The sequence below is a fragment of the Phytophthora ramorum genome (assembly GCF_020800215.1).
Source record: "Phytophthora ramorum isolate Pr-102 chromosome Unknown Phyram_PR-102_s0001, whole genome shotgun sequence".
NCBI classification, from domain to species: Eukaryota; Oomycota; class Peronosporomycetes; order Peronosporales; family Peronosporaceae; genus Phytophthora; species Phytophthora ramorum.
In genome coordinates this window covers 3,335,509-3,356,509 of record NW_027150647.1, presented here as the reverse complement: position 1 = coordinate 3,356,509, position 21,001 = coordinate 3,335,509, and the positions used below count along the sequence as shown (strand labels likewise).

The 21,001-nt window shown below is 54.5% G+C and overlaps 10 protein-coding genes across 10 annotated transcripts; 3 read left to right on the top strand and 7 right to left on the bottom strand.

The window, feature by feature from the left end:
- Window positions 1-5,718: 5,718 nt before the first annotated feature.
- On the top strand, window positions 5,719-6,132 carry KRP23_780 (uncharacterized protein; the record flags this gene model as incomplete). The annotated part of the gene is made up of 2 exons (XM_067892930.1): window positions 5,719-5,872; window positions 5,930-6,132. The coding sequence occupies 2 exons, from the start codon at window positions 5,719-5,721 to the stop codon at window positions 6,130-6,132; spliced, it is 357 nt and encodes a 118-aa protein (XP_067751344.1).
- A 233-nt stretch (window positions 6,133-6,365) lies between these two features.
- Window positions 6,366-7,391, bottom strand: KRP23_779 (Cysteine synthase; the record flags this gene model as incomplete). Its single annotated transcript, XM_067892919.1, has 1 exon — window positions 6,366-7,391. The coding sequence occupies one exon, from the start codon at window positions 7,389-7,391 to the stop codon at window positions 6,366-6,368; it is 1,026 nt and encodes a 341-aa protein (XP_067751343.1).
- A 967-nt stretch (window positions 7,392-8,358) lies between these two features.
- KRP23_778 (Cysteine synthase) lies at window positions 8,359-9,336 on the bottom strand (the record flags this gene model as incomplete). The annotated part of the gene is made up of 1 exon (XM_067892908.1): window positions 8,359-9,336. One exon carries the CDS (start codon window positions 9,334-9,336, stop codon window positions 8,359-8,361), a length of 978 nt encoding a protein of 325 aa, XP_067751342.1.
- A 1,370-nt stretch (window positions 9,337-10,706) lies between these two features.
- Window positions 10,707-12,788, bottom strand: KRP23_777 (uncharacterized protein; the record flags this gene model as incomplete). The annotated part of the gene is made up of 1 exon (XM_067892897.1): window positions 10,707-12,788. One exon carries the CDS (start codon window positions 12,786-12,788, stop codon window positions 10,707-10,709), a length of 2,082 nt encoding a protein of 693 aa, XP_067751341.1.
- A 228-nt stretch (window positions 12,789-13,016) lies between these two features.
- Window positions 13,017-13,300, top strand: KRP23_776 (DNA-directed RNA polymerase subunit 10-like protein; the record flags this gene model as incomplete). Its single annotated transcript, XM_067892886.1, has 2 exons — window positions 13,017-13,212; window positions 13,278-13,300. The coding sequence occupies 2 exons, from the start codon at window positions 13,017-13,019 to the stop codon at window positions 13,298-13,300; spliced, it is 219 nt and encodes a 72-aa protein (XP_067751340.1).
- A 194-nt stretch (window positions 13,301-13,494) lies between these two features.
- Window positions 13,495-16,533, bottom strand: KRP23_775 (uncharacterized protein; the record flags this gene model as incomplete). Its single annotated transcript, XM_067892875.1, has 1 exon — window positions 13,495-16,533. One exon carries the CDS (start codon window positions 16,531-16,533, stop codon window positions 13,495-13,497), a length of 3,039 nt encoding a protein of 1,012 aa, XP_067751339.1.
- Window positions 16,534-16,683: 150 nt separating this feature from the next.
- KRP23_774 (Centrin-3) lies at window positions 16,684-17,575 on the top strand (the record flags this gene model as incomplete). The annotated part of the gene is made up of 5 exons (XM_067892864.1): window positions 16,684-17,023; window positions 17,099-17,145; window positions 17,240-17,287; window positions 17,368-17,424; window positions 17,486-17,575. The coding sequence occupies 5 exons, from the start codon at window positions 16,684-16,686 to the stop codon at window positions 17,573-17,575; spliced, it is 582 nt and encodes a 193-aa protein (XP_067751338.1).
- A 172-nt stretch (window positions 17,576-17,747) lies between these two features.
- KRP23_773 (40S ribosomal protein S17) lies at window positions 17,748-18,438 on the bottom strand (the record flags this gene model as incomplete). Its single annotated transcript, XM_067892853.1, has 2 exons — window positions 17,748-17,786; window positions 18,082-18,438. The coding sequence occupies 2 exons, from the start codon at window positions 18,436-18,438 to the stop codon at window positions 17,748-17,750; spliced, it is 396 nt and encodes a 131-aa protein (XP_067751337.1).
- A 361-nt stretch (window positions 18,439-18,799) lies between these two features.
- Window positions 18,800-19,391, bottom strand: KRP23_772 (uncharacterized protein; the record flags this gene model as incomplete). The annotated part of the gene is made up of 3 exons (XM_067892842.1): window positions 18,800-19,020; window positions 19,091-19,261; window positions 19,346-19,391. 3 exons carry the CDS (start codon window positions 19,389-19,391, stop codon window positions 18,800-18,802), a joined length of 438 nt encoding a protein of 145 aa, XP_067751336.1.
- Window positions 19,392-19,896: 505 nt separating this feature from the next.
- On the bottom strand, window positions 19,897-20,831 carry KRP23_771 (uncharacterized protein; the record flags this gene model as incomplete). Its single annotated transcript, XM_067892830.1, has 2 exons — window positions 19,897-20,332; window positions 20,413-20,831. The coding sequence occupies 2 exons, from the start codon at window positions 20,829-20,831 to the stop codon at window positions 19,897-19,899; spliced, it is 855 nt and encodes a 284-aa protein (XP_067751335.1).
- Between the last annotated feature and the right edge of the window lie 170 nt (window positions 20,832-21,001).

The window sequence follows — 21,001 nt, the reverse complement described above, 5'->3', positions numbered from 1 at the left end:
ATTTTCTGCACAGCTTATACTTCGCCTGGTTTTGGGCTTCCCGAGCACGTTTTCGATCTTGATCAAAACCATGCGTTTTTCTCGAAGAGTACATGTACCTATTTGCATCCAGAGCTCCGTGCGAATGCGAAATGAACGTGGCGTTCCTGTGGCACGGAACTCTCGAACTTCAAGTCGAAGAGCAGTAGCAGCATATAATATTGTTTGGATGGCTAATGCAATATGGCAGATTTATATGTGTTTTTTTATATTATTTGATTAATACCCAACGTGTGTATTTGACGCGTACATAATATTAATAATGGAGCTACATGTATAATCTTTTCCTACGATGTAAGCGTGCAGGTTGTTAAGTACACGTATTTATATTTTTATATTATTATGCAATACATGTACACAGCACATATACTCGGGAACGTTTGGGGCTGGTGTGGCTCAGTTTTTTAATCGGATATTATCTGAAAGTTCTTGCCAAAAACATTCCAATGAGAGTGTTGTTCATCTTGTAGCAAATGAAAGGTACTTGCATATTGTCGACTTTCGTTACAAAGGTTATTGTTAAAGTCATGTACATCTCATTCTGGAGAGGTTTTCCCAATTCAACACTACACCCAACAGCGGTGTGCCCAGCAACACTGAAATCCATTTCTGTTTGCTTTCTGTGTGCTTGCAAAGCAGATGCATGAATCATGCACAGCCGAGTGTCATCACGTCGGCAGAACTGACGTTGTACATGTACACAAAACCTATTCCTACAGACAAAGTAGCGCTTTGACTCAGTGTTGTTAATGGCGTCAAAATGACTCGATGCAAAAGTTCTTTGTCGTCGAAACTATGCGCGCTAGGCGGTTAATCTTGCAACATACTCCAAATGTGGTATCAATCGACAGGGGCACCTCGATACTCGCACCGCATCGAATATGGTGCCTTCGTACGACAAGGTAGTTTACCACTTCCACGCCGCTGAATCAGTGTGGCTTAAAGCCGCGGCTTTATTCGGGGGTTAAGGCTTTATTGGTCAATTAAGCCGCGCGGCTAAAAGGGCTTAATTGGGACCTTATTCAATAAGCCACGGCTCCAATCGTCCTCATATCCGGACAACTTCCTCATAATTTGAGTCAGATGGACGTCTAGATATACACTTCATCGTACAAGAACATCCGAAATGCATGTATACGGATGTATAGCCACAGGGCTTTATTTTGCAAATCGCACGTGATAATAAAGCCGCAGCGAGGGGCTTTAAGCCACACTGCATTGATCACATGATACTATCATGTGCATGATGATAACAACTCCGGATGTGCACAGGGAATGCGACAACAAATGTAGCGTCATCATTACTGGCTTGCCTTCTGCTCGAACAGCGCGTGGTGCCGCACTTTCCAGTTAGGGCGAGCGTTGGTTCCGATTTTTACTTTCGAGGAAACTGGCCATTTCGCAATTTGTCCATCCGGACACAGCCTCCCATTCCAGCCATGAGGGCCTACGTCGTCATATGCGCCGCGTTGGTCGCCATTGCCACCGTGCAAGGCCAAAAAACTGTGCAAGACCAAGAAACCGTGCAAGACCAAGAAACCTTGCAAGGAACCGTGCAAGACCAAGAAACGACCAAACCTGCTGTGAAATACATCGACTACTCGTCTCTGAAGAAGTTCACGAGGGCGCCATCGGTTGAGCAAACTTCCTCGGGTTCCTCCTCGGGCTCTCAGAACCAACAGCCTACCGTTCCGCTTGTGCCACACACGACGAGGCCGGACCCACGCGCGACACCAACCCCGTCGCCCGAACTGACGTTGCCGCCAACGCCAGCACCCACGCCAGCGCCGACTCCGCCCCCAGTCCCATTTGAGCTGAAATGGATCGGTCACGACGAAGTGAAGCCATTCCCTCAGCCTGAGCCCGTCACGATCTCCGACAAGGCTGGTGTCAAGTTCAAGCCTCAGATCCAGATCAGGACGGGATGTAATCCGTACCCCGCCGTGAACGAATTCGGTGAGGTTGGTGGTGGTCTCAAGACGAGCGGAAAGTCCAGAGGCAATTGCGCAGGCTCTGGTCATGGCTCGCAAGTCTACGGGCGCTCAACCTGGCACAACCAGGTGTGGGCCATCATGTACTCCTGGTACTTCCCCAAGGACTCACCATCCCCTGGAATGGGACACCGCCACGACTGGGAGCACGCCGTCGTGTTTATTGACAACCCGGACGTGCCGGAGCCGAAGATCCTGGGCTGCTCGGTGTCGTCCCATGACGGCTACAAGAAGTATAACCCGTGTCCGCCGTGGGTCATTGACGGTACCAGCCTCAAGGTTCGCTACAAACACAGTTGGCCGATCAACCACGACCTGGACACCACTGGAGATGGTGGTATCTTCCAAGACCTCATCATGTGGGGCCAAATGACGGACAACGCTCGCAGAGCCCTCAACGAAGCGAATTTCGGTAGTGCCAACACACCGATGAATGACGGGAACTTCTACTCTAAGGTCGAGAAGTCCTGGCCATTTTAGGCAACAAGAGCTGTACCTGTAGCTGGACATTGCTTGAGTGAAGCACGATTGCCGACCGCTCTTTATATGTGAAGTGGGTACTCGTAATAGTCTAGTAAGGATCAGTTTTGAGCAGATGCGATCACAATTGCATAGACTAACTTGCTTCAGTAAATTCTGACAGATCAACTTATCCGCTCTACGTCGACATATATACTTGATGCATTTGAAACGACGAACGACGAGGACCACAACTCCCACAATCAACGCGTCAAAGCCAACGTGGCACGTTACGTGCCGCCCGGTCTAGTTCTTAGTCACGCATTCATCCAGGGGCGGATCTACTGTAGAGCGAAATTCTTGAGGTGGCCCAGACAAATTATATGGGGACCACCAAAATCAAATATCTAACTGCCCCCCCCCTCTCTCGCGACCGCCCCTGACGATGCACCTTCCCGTCACGTCATGGGAGCAAATCCAGTAGCAAGTCCAGTAGCAACTTCAGCAGAGAGTCCTGCAGGCCGAAGAGCTATGTCAGAGGCAAAAACGACTTGGACTGCGTGCACAAATGCTGAAGATCTTGCCGGTGGTGATTCAGGCACCGATACGCAAGGAAAGACTCTGGATGCTACCAGCAATGCATTCGCAGTGACCATCCCTGCTTTCAGTGGCATATTTGCATCGTGGGTTGACCTGGAGACGTCTTTCGAACGGTACAGATGATTAAACGGTAGAATCGAATGATGCATCGCTGTCGACCTTTACGCTGACAAGAAAACATCGTCGAGTCGATACGCAGTAAGACAAGCGATCAGTTAGCTTGACTGACAAATGTATTGCTGACTTCGTGCGTGCCTTGCAAATGAGCTTGGAATCCAATGTGTTCAATCAAATCTTTCTACTCCCGTGTAGACATATTACGTTCCTGAGACGTTAGGAGGAAGCAGTTTTACGGTCTGTTATTCCGTTCGATGTGGTCCCGGAGAGGTGGTATATTGAGGATGCATGCAGTGATGAAGAGAATAGAGTGTCTGATGCAGAAGAAACTCAGGGTTTGCTGGTGAATGAAGTAGACTACGACGGCGCGAGACGTGTCTCATCTCACAACGATAAACACCAGGCTGTGTTTGCTGTTTGTCGGTGTATTGCGGAAGGTGTTGCGGACAAAGGGAAGTGGGGCTTCGCGAGATGACAAGGTTACCTGCAGACGCTTGAACGCACGGTCCGTGACAACAACGATCTCCTGGGATGGCGCCAGCGACATATATCACGGCGCAAAACAACAGTATGGTCGTTGAAATAGTTGCTGATGCTGGTGAACCTGACACCAACGCAGAACAAAACGGTAACAAGATCACCAATGCTAATTGCAACGAAGCCACCAGCTTAGACATCAGCTCAGCTCAAGTGTCAACAGTCGAGCAAGAACCCGAGCCAGGATTAGCCAAGTAGAAGTCGAAAATGATATCTGCACATCGTACAAAACGAGCGACCACATAGTCGAAAATCAAGAAGATCCATCAAAGGTGTCAACGACAGAAATAAAGAATTTTGTGGATTCGAAGCCAGCTAGCCGTCATTCAGCCAGACCGAAGCAAAAAGAAAGCTTCAAGAAGGCGAAGATGGAGAAAAGGAGATTGAAGATACAATGTCGCTCTTGGATACTGTCGTCAATAATGTTTGCCATGTTACGTTGGAAAGTTTTGACGAAGTTGAGGAGACAAAACAGATCCCAATTGCTGTAGTTGGAGACGTTTTGGGCGGCATTCGACGCATGTTTGATGCATCGGTTTTCACGCAACCAAAAGCGTTCGTGATCAAAAGCGATCCTGCTCGTGTTGTGGAGACCAACGTCCACTTCGTACTGCCAGGGGTGCAGTTGCATTAGATACTAATTGTGTTGGTGATGTTGGTGGGATCTTCACCAACATATATCGACTGTGTCAACTAACAACTTGGTAGAACCTTTGGTGCTTAAATGTATAGATATAGCCGTAAATATGAAGGTTCGAGGACAGTTAATCGGTGGCCAACGCTGACTTCTTGCAAAATTGTTGTTTCCATATTGAGTGTTGGAACGTTTAGTCTCGTGGATGTAGAGAAAATAAAATCGTGGCACGAAGTATACAGAATGATCGGAAAGGCATGAAATTCGTGGAGGGGATTGCAATTGATGATGATCGTGAAGCCGAAGAACGTCGACGAATCCCTCACACAATCCCATACATGTCGACAGCGTTTTCAGTGCTGGTGGACACGATATTACGTTCAAGGAGCTAGTAGGATATGGAGGGGAACAATGGCTGAACGTTTCGTGCGTATATGTGGCCTCCCTCCGCGCTGCCAACAAAGCAGAGAATCCCATGTGGCGACAGCCTACGCATGTGGCCGTAATCGATTCAGTCTATATGCAGATGTCCGACCGTCAGCGAAGGGATCAATGCCTCGACACAGCAGACCACATATTCACTCAAATGCATTCAAACCGCATCGTTTGCTGCCCAACGTATATCGACGAGAATTCCCGCGCTGGTGCGGCATTATTTTTGACAAGGAACGGCGAATTGTGTGAAAATACGACCCGTTTCACAAAACCTCGTTCTTAGATGAAGTGGGGGCGATTATTGTTGTTGTCGACATCAAGATAATGAACCCCAAGCTAAATATGCATATTCAAACGTTTCCACGGTGGCTGCAGCGGGATGGATATAGTTGCTGTGTACTGGTTGTGCAATGATTCGAGCTGTATTTGTCGGTCGCACGGACTACACTCCAGGGACGATGTTCCCTTGCCCCATAGCGATAAGTTGGATCCCAATCAGTTTGCATGCAAGAGATACACACACTTTTCTTACGTATTCAATAGCATAGTGACTAACGTCGACATTCTACAGCAATACATACGCCTTGAGTTTGGAAGCATGCATCAAGAGAGTTCTCGATGCACCTGATAGCAGGTGTATTTGCCCTGGTACTCAGTGATTTTTCAATGTTTTTCTAGCTGAACACTGTACCAAACAGCCAGCGCACGTCCTAGAAAAGACCACACAATATGCAGCAGCAGCAGCAGTCAAACAGACAAGTATTAATACCAAGACACTCCTGACAATCGTAAAGGTCGCTCAAAGAACGCGGCACACAAAACTACGTTGAAGTGGACCAAAACGGGACTTTTTGGTCGCTCCAAATAAACAAATATACAAAATCAACAAGAAGAATCGAGTCTGCCATGAGCCGGAAGCGCGAGTTGGGTGAGGCGCCGCGGCCTAACCTGTACGAGAGCGACGCGTCCACGTCCACAGACCCACACGACAGCAGTTCGGAGGGCGGTGAGGCTATCGAGAACGACATGAAGCGGCTGCGCGTGGCCTACAACTACGACGGTGCGTGGCTCCGATTTGCACCCCGATTTAGCCATTTTGACAAACCTGATTATCTAGGCGCTCATGGGGTGCGGTGGGCAGGCGAGGCCTCCGCCATGGATACGGACATGGCAACGCCACGGGTCCGCGCGGTGCGCAGCGACTACGCAGAGGCCAACGCCATGCTACGCCAGTTTCACTACTTGCGGCAGCTGCGCAAGTTCCAGGCCGAGCGGGGCCGCGCCCGGGCCAACTACTTGGCCGACGAGATGAAGCAGTGAGTGAGACACTATTATTTTTAATGCTCGGTAGTAGGGACCACCACTACGTGGTCGCACCAGAACGTGGGATACAAGTCGATACCCAACAAAACGTTGGCGGTGTGTCAGCTCGTCAGATGTCCCAAGACGCACGGCGGGTGGAATATATTGGTCACCTGAGGCAGATCTACAGCAGATCGATAACTACTTACGTTAAAGAGCACGACGCACCTGAAATACTTGTCCCACACAGCTTACGGCAGCTCCGACGTCTGCAGGTTGGCGGCGAATTCGCGCTCCTTCTCGAACAGAGCCGATGACAGGTAGCGCTCACCAAAGCTGGGTAGGATCGCAACAATGAGCTTGTCCTTGTTCTCAGGGCGCTTGGCAAGCTCGATGCTGGCCACCACAGCGGCGCCTGATGACGGGCCGACCAGGATGCCCTCCTCCAACGCCAGGCGCTTGGACATGGCGAAGGAGTCCGGGCTGCTGGCCGTGATGACCTCGTCGATCAGGTCGCGCTCGAGCACCCTGGGGACGAAACCGGCGCCGATACCCTGGATCTTGTGGGGCGCGGGATTGCCGCCCGACAGCACCGGGCTCTCCTCCGGCTCGACGGCCACGATCTTGACGCTGGGCTTCTTGGGCTTCAAGTAGCGGGCTGTGCCCGTGAGGGTACCACCTGTGCCGACGCCAGCCACAAAGAAGTCGACCAGGCCGTCCGTGTCCTTCCACACCTCGGGGCCCGTGGTCTCGAAGTGGATCTTGGGGTTGGCCGGGTTGTCGAACTGGCCGAGGGTCAGGGCCTTGCCGGCCTCCTTCTTGACCATGTCCTCGGCCTTTGCTACTGCACCGGTCATGCCCTTGGCGCCGGGGGTGAGCACCACGCCACAGCCGAATGACTTGAGCAGGATACGGCGCTCCATGGACATGGTGTCAGGCATCACGAGCGTCAGCTTGTAACCGCGCACGGCGGCGGCGAAGGCCAGGCCAATGCCCGTGTTACCACTGGTGGGCTCGATGATGTGGTGATCCTTGGTGAGGATGCCGCTCTGCTCAGCGTCCAGGATCATGCTCAGGCCGATGCGGTCCTTGACAGACGCGCACGGCTCCATGAACTCGCACTTGACGGCGATCTTGGCGTGGCATCCCTCTGTCACGCGGTTCAGGTACACCAGCGGCGTGTTGCCGATGAGCTCCGTCATGTCCTTGGCGATGTGGAGAGAGCGGGCGCTGCGCAGCAGCGCGCGGCGGCCGGAAAGGAACGAGCGGGCGAGCATCTTGGCGAAGGAGGGACGGGGCTGTGCAGGATGCCGCGGATTCAAGAGTGCACGTGGACGTGATGGATCGCACAACGCTTGACCTCCGATTTTGGCACAAAGGGTACTCTTTGCCACGAAAGGTGTGCGGTGACGTGGATTGGTGGGATTCAGCCAATAGGAGCGCGGATTTATAATTGAAGATGATTATTCCCCAATTCAGCGTGCGATTGGCGAGTCGGGTCGCACTTAGTACGGGGCATACTTGCTGAGACCTAGTGAGGAGACATGGTCGTTCCAGGGACTTGCTATCTGGCTGTAAGGACACGCCTTAGCTAGCGTGCCACTGAGACGGCTTTATTAACCGGGCCCACTAGCAGGCAAGCGTCCGCAGAGGACGAGGTGTTCTCCGCCATGAGCGACGTATGTGGCACCAGACTTTAGGCGATCAAATCGCGTCGCTTCGCAACCAATCAGATGACGATATTCGAGAAACTTCAACTTTGCGGCACGAGTCGTGCCGCACGAGGCAGCACTGCCACTCTGTTAAAGGCCGCTTGGCTTGATTCGAGGGCAGCAGCTCCACTACATGTACATGTATTGCATCACAGCCAACATGGTGACTTTACCAGGATATTGACGCCACGCGCTCGTGTACATGTACCGCCGACATTGCCAATCCTCGCGGAAATCTTCCCGGCGTCCTGCACGCACGCAACGCTTCAGTCCAACCAAATAAATCGGCGAGCGGAATCTTCTTGCGCCTTCGGCATGACAAGAGATACCAACACTAACGCGTTCGTGTCGCGATGGAAGCTCACGTGTATTTATCTCCACTGTTGACAGGAAAGCTATCGACACTGCGCTCTACTCCTTACGACAGATCGTCACTAACTACAATAACAAAAAGCATGGTGGGGCTGCGTTCAGTGGGTTCTTGGGCGCCACCGACTCATCGCCTGCACACTCGGGGTCTTCATTCCTAGGCTTAAGCCGCGATCTCACTCGTCTGCAGGTTGGCAGCGTACTCGCGCTCCTTCTCAAACAGGGCCGAGGACAGGTAGCGCTCACCGAAGCTTGGCAGGATGGCCACGATCAGCTTACCAGCGTTCTCAGGGCGCTGAGCCACCTTGATGCTGGCGGCCACAGCGGCACCCGATGAGGGGCCGACCAGGATGCCCTCCTCCAGAGCAAGGCGCTTGGACATGGCGAAGGCTTCGGCGCTGTTGGCAGTCACGACCTCGTCGATCAGGTCGGTCTCGAGAACCTTGGGCACAAAACCTGCGCCAATGCCCTGAATTTTGTGCGGCCCCGACTTGCCACCGGACAGCACGGGGCTCTCCTCGGGCTCGACAGCGATGATCTTGAGTGTGTCCTTCTTGGGCTTGAGGTAGCGGCCGGTGCCCGTGAGAGTGCCGCCCGTGCCCACTCCGGCGATGAAGATGTCGACCTCTCCGTCAGTGTCGCGCCAGATCTCCGGACCCGTCGTCTCGAAGTGGATCTGCGGGTTGGCAGGGTTGTCGAACTGGCCGAGGGTCAGGGCCTTGCCGGGCTCCTTTGCTACAAGCTCGTTGGCCTTGGCCACGGCGCCAGTCATGCCCTTGGCGCCGGGGGTGAGCACCACGTCGCAGCCGAAGGACTTGAGTAGGATACGGCGCTCCATGGACATGGTGTCAGGCATCACGAGCGTCAGCTTGTAACCACGCACAGCCGACGCGAAGGCCAGGCCAATGCCCGTGTTACCACTGGTGGGCTCGATGATGTGCGAGTTCTTCTGCAGACGGCCGTTCTTCTCGGCGTCCAGGATCATGCTCAGACCGATGCGGTCCTTGACAGACGCGCACGGCTCCATGAACTCGCACTTGACGGCGATCTTGGCGTGGCATCCCTCGGTCACGCGGTTCAGGTACACCAGCGGCGTGTTGCCGATGAGCGCTGTCATGTCCTTGGCGATCTTGGGGGCCATCTTGACGGAGGTGGGGCGGGGAGGGTTGGAGTGTTGGGGGCACCGCAAATTGAGGAATGAGCTCGGTGCGGACCGTTGGGAGGTGGGTGGCGACGTCACTGACGCCCCAGCTATGCGAGCAGTGCCACGAGGGGGAATGCGGCGCCCATATTGGGCGAGGGCAGCCAATCCGCGCCGTGCCACGTACCCTTGGTTGAAGTAAGACCGTATCTGCCACGCGATTGGCTGCGCGCGCGGTCCATCGCTAGTCGCGATGGTTTGCCCATCCTGCTTGACAAGCAAAGGGAAGATGCGGTCAAAGTCTCTAAGGATCACGTGCATTGGGTTGGCATGTTAATGCGGTATTACACGTCTGGCAATCAGTGCGGCTCGGCAGGTTGTCCGCAAGCGCGCACTCCTCGTCAAGAGCTCGGCACCACCGTTGCGATGACTTGGTCATCTGCAGACCCACGTAGACGGCTGCGTCCAACGACGGTCCCACCAGAATGCCCCTTAGCCGCTTGGTCGTCGCACATGCGCTCTCCGTTGTGAGCATGACGACGTCGTCGATGAGCTCTCGCCCGAGAATCCCCCGGCGCGAAGCCCGAGCCTATGCCGTGCAGCTCTCTCGGCCGGCGTCAGCGCCAGGTTCGCACCGAAAACCTTCAGAGCGCTCCAGCAACATGGACTCGGACATCGCGCGGATGACCACTGCCCCGGCGAGAGCGATGCCTGTGTTGCCGCTCGTGGGCTCGATGATATGCGAACCTTTTCTCAAACGTCCGCTCTTGTCGACAATCGAGCAAGCCTGGGAGCATGTACCTCAACAACTCGCCCTACCTCTACAGCATGGAGCTCTCATGCTGGCGCTTTTGCGCGTACGTAGCAAACCATCGCCTGGTAAAACCTTGGCAAAGCCAATGCAATCTTTCACAAATGAGCATAACTCATGGTCTCTAGCCACACGTGATTTTACCGTCACCTGCGGTGGGCTGCAGCCTGCTGTTGGCCGCGATTTAATACTGTAAAACAGTGCATGTTGGCCCTTGCTCGGATTCAGCGTGCTCGCCAACTTGACTGCAGCAACAGAATGTTGAATGCTGGCCACTCGCACACGTCTGCTTCAGCACCTGGCATCCCTGCGGCAACCGCACCATTATTCGCCATCGAGCTGCCATTTCATCCTACGGAGTACACGCAGTCTGCTCGCATTTCTACGATGCACTATGCGCAAACGGCACAGCGTGCCAGCATTCTTCTGCTGCTTCCTCCTCACTCACACGTCAATCACTGGATTCTGCTTCAATATCTCTTTCTCATTTCACCGACCCACCAACATTGTGCTCTCGAGTCATATCACCTACAGACTGCATGCTACCCCTTCACTCAACTTATTCCAGATACCGGCGCTTCACCGTAAGCCGACCGCTTTCCGGGTTCAAATACCCTCGGATCAGGAACCGACCGAAGCGGTTTTTGCCCTTACCCAGCACCGTGTAGCGGGTTGCTGCAGATTCATCGCCGTCGTCCTCGTCACTTTCGTAGCCCTCCATATCCTCGTCTCCGTCCTCTTCGTCTGAAGGCGGCATGGGCAGGAACTGCAAGTCGACTTGATCTTCACGGATCTTGACCAGAGTTCCGTTGAACTGACGCAGCTTGAAAAAGCCCCCGTACTTGCCGGAAACAGGGCGCTTATCGTCCTTTCGGCGCGATTGAAGCACACGTGCACGCGAAGTGTATTCGAACGGGCTGACGCTCTCAATATTATGAAAGGCCTCCTCGCTGAAGCCCCAGTTGCCTACGAAACACGCCCGTCGGTTGTTGCGCACAGAGTAGGAACCTCTAAGGATCGGATCGGCTGCTTCGGTGTCAAATACTTCAAACTCCCGCGGAATAACCGGCGGTGGAATTTTGCGCTTCCGTTTATAACGCCTCTGGGTTGAGCTCTCGCGTTCCGACGATCGCACACGCTTCTGCTTCTTATATTTCATAAGTTTGCGCCGCCCACTGCTCGCTGACGCGTGCCGCTTCCTCGATGCACGGCCCACGCTCTCGTCTTCTGAAGCCGAACTCGCACTGCTGCTGGACGAAGACGAATCTGACGCTGATCCATACGATGCTGAGCTGGAGCTTGAATTGCTGCTACTGCTCGGTATCACCTGGGTATCATCGCTTCCGTCACTCTCAATGTCGGCTTTCTCTCCAATGTTAGGCGTGGCACCCGTGAGATCCACAACATCCCCGAAGCCAAAAACATCGTCGGTAGTCTCGGCAGCGTCATCCAGAGCGGACGGCGGCACTAGTGAGACCATCTCATCATCATCGTCATCCCCATCAAACCACTGGTATTCTGGATTTCCCGTCGGTTCAGCCTCCATATCAGCGTCTGCGCCATCGTCTAGCTTGAATTCGTGATCATCGCCTTGGTGCGCTTCGAGCAGTTCCATGGCCTCATCGGCGCTAAGATGCGGCATCATTGGGCTGCTAAGCATCGTTACAGACTCTGCATCGATTGACATCATCTCGTTCATAACCCCCACCACGTTATCCACGAGAGTGCTGACAATCAGCCCCACTTCTTCTGCCACCCGAGTGTCAGTCTCATGATTTTCCTTCGGATTTCGCTCTCCTGCCACCCCACCACTGTGAGATGCATTTGACAAATTCATATCGACATCCTCGTCGATATTTCCAGCTGCACTTGCCTCACCCTCACTACCCTGTGACGCCAAGCTGATACTTTTCGCTTCAACTCTGCTCACCACAGGCGTAGCGTCCGTCGAGACTTCGCTCTCATTCTTGCTACAGACGGCCTCCCTAGCAACTGGCGTCTCCACCGATCCATCACCACCCTTTTCAGTCGGCACATCCGCCGATGGAACCTTCGCCCCACCCACTACCTCGCCCCTACCGGCCGCAGTATCCGCACCAGTATCCCCTTCCATAGAGACATCTTCATCACATTGCTTTGCCACTTCTTCATGAGCTTTAGCCTCCACCGCTAGCTCCGTAGATTGCAGCGCTTCTGCACTCTCCTCCACCTCCTCCACTTCTTCAACTTGCTCTGCTGTCTCACTGGACGCCGCCGCACACTCCTCTCGCTCCTTTTCAGCTGCGTCAACACTCATAAACACTGGCGCGTCCTCCCCCGCCAATGGATCCGCATTCTTGAGTTCGATAGCTTGCTCGCCGCTTCCTGACTCCGGATCTGCTTCACCAGAGGATAAAGACCTCTCACCACGCAGCTGTTTCCCCACTCCTTCTTCAACATGTTCTCTGACCTCCGTAGCCGCCTCCTTCGCTGTGTTTTGTTTGTTTGTCGCTGCCTTCGATTCAGATTGCGCCTTCTCGACGCCGTTGCTGAGCGGTTTCTGCGGCGATTTGCTCGAGACCTGGTTGGCCACGTGCGCAGCGTTCTCCCCGCTCGGAGACGCCGCCTGTGGTCGCTGCTGCTGCTCTTCCACCACCGCCATACTCACATACCCTGGGGCCTACCAGCTCCTTCCGCTTTCCAGATCCGCCGCTTCTTTTTCTTTCCGAAGACCACCAAGCGCATCCGCAATTCGCACTTAAACGGGAACACCGTCTTCGATTTGTTGAAAAATTGCTCCCTTTCTGATTGGCTAAAAAAAATGAATCGGCGCCAGGGCAGCCACTGGCAGTGGGCACTCGGTAATTCGCCTTCGGAGCCCCTCGTCGCAATGATCGTCCCTGTGCGCTGCTTCACGTGCGGCAAGGTGCTGGCCAACAAGTGGGAGACGTATCTAGGCCTGCTGCGCGCCGACTATACCGAGCGTGACGCGCTGGACGAACTGTCGCTCAAGCGCTACTGCTGCCGCCGCATGATGCTCACGCACGTGGACCTGATCGAAAAGCTGCTGCACTACAACACGGGCGGTACGAGCCTCGCTGCTTGTAATACTGTGTAGTATTGTAACTGACTTTGAACTATCTTGCTGCAGCCATTGAGAGAGGCGACGACTGAGCGCTGAACACACTTTGACACGCGTGAGAGCATGGAGACCGAAGAGCTACGGCCGCTCTTGTGACAGTATTATAGTCTTCCTTCCCTACTTTAAATCGCACCCAGCACCATCCATCGATAACCCAGCTCTTGTTGTTCACCTGCCTCTTTATTGACCACACTCATTTGCTCTGCTAACTTTGCGTGATGCGTGGTTAGATGAAGACGAGCTTCTCGATGATGTCCTGCTCCAGGTCGCGAGGGGCGTCGCTCTTGATGAAGCCCCAGTGACGCAGCGTGCACACCGCACGTACGAATCGAGCCTTGATCGCTGCGTCATCACTCACGTCTGCCGCCTTCCTCTTTTTGTTCTTGCTTTTTGGTGCAGACTTGGTCTCCTCCTTCAGCTCCGACGAGAAGCTTTCATACCACTCGTGAAGACTCAGACTCGCGCTCGCATTCTCCTGGTAAAACAGGAAGGCCAGCCCCACGTCGTGCACCCACGAAGCTTCGGCTTTTGCGTCCTTGTTGGAGTCGATATCTTCGCCAATCCCAGCGTCTTGCAGAACGTTGCGGAGATTGTCATGGTACTCAAAACGCAGACGCTCGTCCAGCACGTTGGCGTCCGTCAGCACAGAACAATTCGCGACCAGTGTATTTGCAGGAGATACCGTTCGTCTTGCTGATGGATCCAGCAGCGCAGTGATGAGACGACCGGTAAACACAGCCACGAGCTCTTCTCGCAGCGCCACCAACATTTTTGCAGGAGTTTTCTGGGTTCTTGCATAAGCACACAGCACGGACAGCTCGCCCAGCGTCGAATCCAGACCGTCTCCATCAGCTTCAAATATCCCAAACGCGCGGAACGAAGACCGCCAGTTCTCTATCAGTATCGACAGCACAGCCCATCGGGTGCTATTCTGTAGTCGCCGAAGCACCTCCATAAAGCATGGTGCTTCAGCCAGCCGGCCCTCCAGTGCAAGAGCCAAGTTCATCACTGCCGGTTCTTCCTGTTGGTCCTTGTCAGTTTCCTTTACACCACCAATGGGTACGTCCATCCACGAACACGCCGAGCGGAAGCATTCCCAGCCCATCCGCCAGCGAGCTTGTCGTCGACGCTCATCGAGCAAACCTGTCTCCAATACCGTCATCCAGTTGTCTTCACCGCCAACTGAGCCAGGCGACGCCTCAGTTGGCATCACGCGTGAAGCTAAGTCAGCCAGTTCCAGGGCACTACAAGGAGTGAGCCATGAAGCTAGAGCGGCACCGGACGCAGTATTCCTTCCTTGCGCCTCACGAGCTAGTCGTCGCCGCTGGTGCTTGACCCAAACGGAAACACGGTGTTGAGGTGGTAAACGCGCAACCTTCGCGACTGCCAGGATCGGGGATACACCAGAGGAAGACAATCCGTCTACCGCAAGCGCCAGGAAACTCCAGGGACAACGTCGAAAGTGTGTAAAGAGCAAGAAGCGTAGCGCAAGCAGAAGACGCGGCACGCTCGGTAAACGCTGGTGGCGCATGGCAATTGTTCGCAGCACTTCACCGCTAAGTGCAAACGGCAGCTTCGCTTTGACGACAAGGGACTCCAGCACATCGTCGAAGCATTTGCGTGAGTCAACCAACGAGAAAAACTGCAACTCTAGGCGGTTGGTCACTGCCACATCAAGACGGCGTAGGGCGGGTGACGTCGCCGAGGCTACACCGACGATGAATCCTAGATTGCAGTTTGTCTTGTGCGACTGCTGCTTTTCCTGTTGTTGCCGTACGAAATGCGTCCAAATCTCGAGGAAATCGCCCAGCACCTGCTGTGAGAATGCTTCAAGCTGTTCGATGCAGAGCAGTAGGAATGGCCGAGGCGATGTGGCTGTCTGCATGGGCGCTTGAACTCGATTTGACTCTTTTAAGCCAGCAGGCTTGAGCGTGTAGTACTCCTCGTGTAGGTAGAGCACCTGTGCCACAGATTTTCTTCGATCAGTGACCACAGGCAGATCAAACATGCAGCTCTCCAAGAATGAGCCATATTGGTCCAATACGCGCTGAAGCATCAGTGCTAACGCCAGCTCCGTAGCTCCAACGTGCATTGTGGTGGGCTTATTTGACGCAGATATTGGAGCCACGTTGAGCAGCGTAGCTGCTGTGTCATGGCACATAGTAAGCTTTCGCTGCAGCCACGCTACCGCTTCATCAAAGCATTCGATGCTTTGCGTGACCACACCTACTTCCTTTTCTTGGACCTTCTTCACCTTGGCTAATGCGTCTTGAAGTCGGTTGTGTACCAGCTCCTCAAGAGCGGTAACGCACTCACGACTTACGTCTCCACGGGTGGGCGATGTCAGCTGCTCAACATCGTTTTGAATAGTTGTCAGCAGCTTTGTCATTGTCCATCGCCCATACGCCACGGACGGAAGCCTCCGCTTTCGTTTCCCCCTCCTCCCATTTCCAGCTTCATCCTCAAAAGCGTCCTCGGAACTCGAACTCGACTCTGAATAACAACTAGCATCACTGTGTGCATCATCCTGTTCATCCATCAGTCTGGCAGTGCCTCGATCTGCTTTATCTTTCGCCAGCTGCTGCCTAGTCACTCGTCCACCGACACAACCTTCCGTCACCCGATCCAGCGGCAGCAGGTCAAAGTCGTACACCTGTGTCTCAAGCCACCGTTCCTCTCTCTTCATCGATGCTCGCATTTTCGCAGTCCTAGCAGCCAACCATTCCACAAACTTGCGCGCTGTAGGAACATCACGAGGCGCCAAGAAGCACAACGGGAACGTGCGTCGCAGCGTGAGCGTGAGCGGCTCCACCCACAAATCACTGGACGTTGCATCTGTGCCAGCGATTACTGCAGCAGTTGGAAAGGCATGGAACTCTGGGAACATGACGGGGGCGTTGGGGTCTCGCTGTCGTCGGCTTGAGGGTGACGGGGCCGTCGCCACGCCCACCTCCGACATGTTTCTCGCACAGTATTTCTCCAGGAAGCGCAACACTTGACTGTAGCTCGTGTCGTTGTTTTTGCGTAACAGCTCCTGCACCTCCTTGCGTGTCTTCTCGCACGCGAAATGGTACGCGAGCTCCTGGCAGACGCTGTACGCTTCGGTGTCGGCCCTGTACTGACTCTCAGAGAACGTCTTGGAGCTCGCCGGAAACGGAAACGGGTAGTCCACTGGTCCTGTGCGCTGCGAAGACAAGAAAATGGCGGCTGAGCGGCCGTGCGGATATTGGATCGACACGCCCGTAGAGAAGGCCGCCGCCTCCATTGGAGGCTTGATGCTGTACTTGAAAGATAATGGCTGGGCAATATCTACGAATCCTGTGTCAGTTGGCACGCTCTTTTCATCCAATCATGTTCTCTTGAAGGTCCAAAACGGTCGGGCTCGCCTCAGTATTGCGAAGAGGCACAAGGCAGCATGAGCTCCACACGCGTGCAGCGCAGTCACCAGGAGCGCGGAGACGGCGCCGTGCCGCTGTATCCGCTCAGTCGTACGTCTAAATCGCCGGCCAGCGCGCGCACGTCTCGGACTGGCCGGCGGGCCAAGCAGGAGTTGCCGGAGGAGCAGAAGAAGGAGCTGAAGGAGGCTTTTGAGCTCTTCGACACGGACAAAGTGGGCTCCATCGACTACCACGAGCTCAAGGTGCTGATGCGCGCGCTGGGCTTTCAGGTGACCAAGCGGGAGGTCATGGACCTCGTGGAGGACGTCGACGTGCAGCGGAGCGGCCGCGTGGACTTTAACGACTACATGGAGATCAGTACGATGCTATTGAGAGGAAGAACAGGAAGTAGAAGGACGGGACACTCACCTGTTGATTGCGTTGCTGTGGCAGTGCGACGGAAGGTGCTGGCGCGAGATCCAGATGAGGAGATCGCGCGGGTAGGGCGCGTGGGTCGCTCGCCGCATGATCCTACGACCTCGGACACAGACTTGGACTCGGACTGACCAGGCATTTATTTGCCTCTTGCTCTAGGCGTTCGAGCTTTTTGACGAGGACGGATCGGGAGCAATCACACTGCGGGTGTGTTGAAGTGATCCGTTTGCTGCTGTTGTTGATAATTGGAGAGTTGTGAAGCTCAATTGAGTCTTTTGGTTGAGCAGAAAATGCGCCGAGTTGCGAAGGAACTGGGCGAAAACCTAGGCGACGACGAGCTGCAGGTGTGTGCTACCGGTTTCATAGCGTAAGCGCAGCATTGCTCATTGCTACTGCCCTTTGCAGGCTATGATCGACGAGTTCGACCAGAACCAAGACGGCGAAATCGACATGGACGAGTTCTTCATGATCATGAAGCAGTCCACTGAATTCTAACCACCCAAGCACGTGAGCAACGAAGAGAAGTAAAGAAAGAATTGCTCCATGGGATTATCGAGATAGCAAAACAGTGTTCATCTCTAGTCTGAGACTCAAAGTCTTCCACAAAAGATGACACAGTCCTCCTGCAACCTGCACACAGCAACCGACGCTTTCAGAGGAAAGACGCTTAGTTGCGGTGGTGGTGGTGCTGCTCACGGGCCTTAGCCTGCAAGAAGTCAAATACAAGTTACGTTAGAAACGCGCTCCACCTCAGGATCGTCCAGTACGGAGCGACGCTGAGGGAGCCGATGACAGATCGACCGTTGCAATGCAGTGCTGCAAACTTGCACTACAGCTTGCGTGTGATAGTAGACAAGGGTTTCTGCTACAGAAACCCTCTTTGCACTAACGTCGAGCAGGTTTAAGTGCCGACTGCAATGGGTCCACCGGTCCGACCACACGCACGGGTCATCATCGGCTCCAGCATTGTCTCTCCTCAGTATTAACAGAGCTCATCGTACCTGGGGCACGTGCACACCGGCCAGCTTGAGGTCAAGGTGGGCAAGCAGGTCCTTGGTGTCGTTGTCGATCTCGATGTTCTCCGTGTCGATGGCCGAAACCTCCGGCACGAAGTCCATGCGGCGCTCGCGCTCCTCCTCCTGCAGCTTGAGCGAGATGCCGCGCACCTGGCCGTGCTGGATGCGCTTCATGAGGTGCGTGATGTAGCCGGCAATCTTGTTGCGCATACGCTTGGACGGGATGATGGCGACCTCATCGCACACACGCTTGTTCGTGTCGAAGTCAAGGGTGAGACGCGAGTAGTACTTCTCGATAATCTTGACGGCAGAGCCCTTCACGGTCTTGGTACGGACACCCATGGCTGACTAGGAATTCTCTCTTCAGGAAATGAGCAACTTCGTACAAAAGCGCAGCCCGCGAGCCAACCAACCGTTGGCTGGTGGAGCTGAATAAAGGGATGGGAGGTACAGTACGTAGAACAGCCCTGTAGGTCAGGAAGATGCAATACAACGTACTATATGCGGGAGAATGTGGTCGAAAGGGTATATTACTTTGAAGTGTACCACATAGACACCTGTGCGCGCTGGTTGAACAATTGAAGCCGATCAAAGTGTCTTGCTATATGGAGCAGCTCGGTGTGCGAGCTTAACGTCGATGCACGCAACTACACTGACCCTATTTCCTGCAAAGTGTCGCGCCGAGTTCGGCATGCGAACACGCTCACTCGTCGTCGTCGACAGTTACGAGCTCATATTCAACCGCAGAGATGTTGCTGTCGGTATTGGTACTGGGCGGCGGTGGCGGCGTGGACGCTACGTCATCCGGATGCAGCGAGAGCTTGCCCCATTGCGTTACATTGAGCCGCATAAAGCCGTTGAAGATGTCGGCGTTGCTGTTACGCACCACCACCACGAGTCCTTCCTTCAGCATATCAATTTGGTCTGCACGTCACACACGAATGCAAGCATTAATCATCGCTAACTACAGAGTAGCACCACACTCAACGCATACCGTTCCGTGCAGTGAAAGTGACGCAGCCTGTCTCATCCGCCAGCACAGCCTCGGCAATGCGTGAGGTGGAGCCGTCGTAGCGCTTCTTCTCGACCGTTGGGGCGATGGAAACCACCTGCAGCACCAGATTGTGGCCCTGCGATCCAGGTGTCAAGTCCTTGACCTTCACGTCTGCGTGAAGCGCAAGCAATACACCCTGAATTAGAATTATCCACAAAGAGACCGACATCCAATGTAGCAGTAGCCGCAACCTACAGGTGGCACGTCGGAGCTTCCGGGGCGCTTCGCTTGCTGCAGCCATTGCGTCTGTGTGTAAAGTGCGAGTAGGAGTATCTGCGGGTCTATTGGCAGCTGGAAAACTGGCCTTGTAGACGCGTGGAGCGGAGAGCAGCACAGCAGAGAGACGGCGGAGCAACACCAACGTCAATGAGCTTGTGACAAGCTGTCAACCAACGAGGAAAGATCGACGATGTCGCGTGAAGGTAACATTAGTGTGCGATACACAAATCAGCCAGTGGAAAGCGTCAAGTCTCTTCAAGCTGAAGTTGGACCCCCGCCTTCACATCTTCAGCATGAAGGATTTCGATACCAAATCAACACAGGGAAGACAATAATGGCGTCTGTATGTGTGTGGGATATACGGTGACTGCGGCCAGTCGAAAGCGACAGCCAATAAAAAGGGAATACAAATGGACAAAACCCAACCAACTACGTAGGACGAGGAGGCGGAGCGGACGCAGCAGCAGCAGGTGCTAGACGGACGTTATCCATCAAGCGCACCGCTGACTGTGGACGTGTTGCGCTCTCTAAATCGATGCGGCTTCCGGCGCATCGTCGCTGTCTGGATGTACCGTGGTTTCCGATGACACTGGGTGCTCAACGGAGACCTCGCCGTTGGTCGAAGCCAGCGGAACGTCCTCCTCCGCGCTGTTCTCCTGTTCCTCGTCGCTCTCCTCCTGCACCTCTTCTCCGGCGGCGTCCTGCTCCAAGGACAATACGTTCGCTGCGTCCTCTTCCTCCTCCTCCGCTTCGACATCCTCCTCTTCGTCTTCCGTCTCGCCGACGCCGTACATAAAGTCAAAGTCGATCTCGTTCGACTCGCGCCTGTGCTGGATGATAGCGTTCACCTCGGCCTCCACCGAGGCGATCACGGGCTCTTCACAGCCAGCGTTATTCAGGATGATCTCTCGCTCTTGCGGGTCCAGATAGCCCTCCTCCATGTAGTTCTGCCGCCCAACACGCCTGCCAAACACAGCCATGTCACCACTCAGAGGTCAGCTCACGATACAGTACTCCACCGCTTCCAATTCCCTAGAACGTACTCATTCTCTCGCTCCATTTCAAACGAATCCAATCGCCGTCGAGATCGCGAGCGCTCGTTCAGTGACAGCCCCACGGGCACGCCACCCGAGGTGATGCTCGTGGTGTAGACCGTTGGCTCGAACTCGACGATATCTGCGCACTCGAAGAACACGCGTCGCCGCTTCTTGTTGGGCCGCGGCTCCTGTACGGAGACGCCGTTCGCCCTCCGTACGTCGTTCTCGTCGTCGTCCTCCTCTGGCTCCATGTCCCCGACCTGATCGAGCCCCAGGTTGATCGCGGTGGTCGTGGGGCTGTCTGCCTCGGTCGGCGGCGCCTCCTTGGAGCCCGCAACGGCCATCAACACGTTCTTGCTGCTGCTGGGCACCGTGGCGGGCGAGCTGGCGGGCCCCGACGGAGGAGAGAGCACCACGGTGGTCATTTCTACAGGGCAGGGCAGGGAAGGGAGGGGGGGGGGGCAGAGAATTGCTGGCGGAGCACCCGGACGAAGGGGAGGCTCACTGCAGCAGCCAGCGGCGGGGGGTCTTGCTCTCTTTGAGTGCAGGAGAGCGATGTGTGGAGCGGATACCGAGTTTGAAAAATAAGGAACAG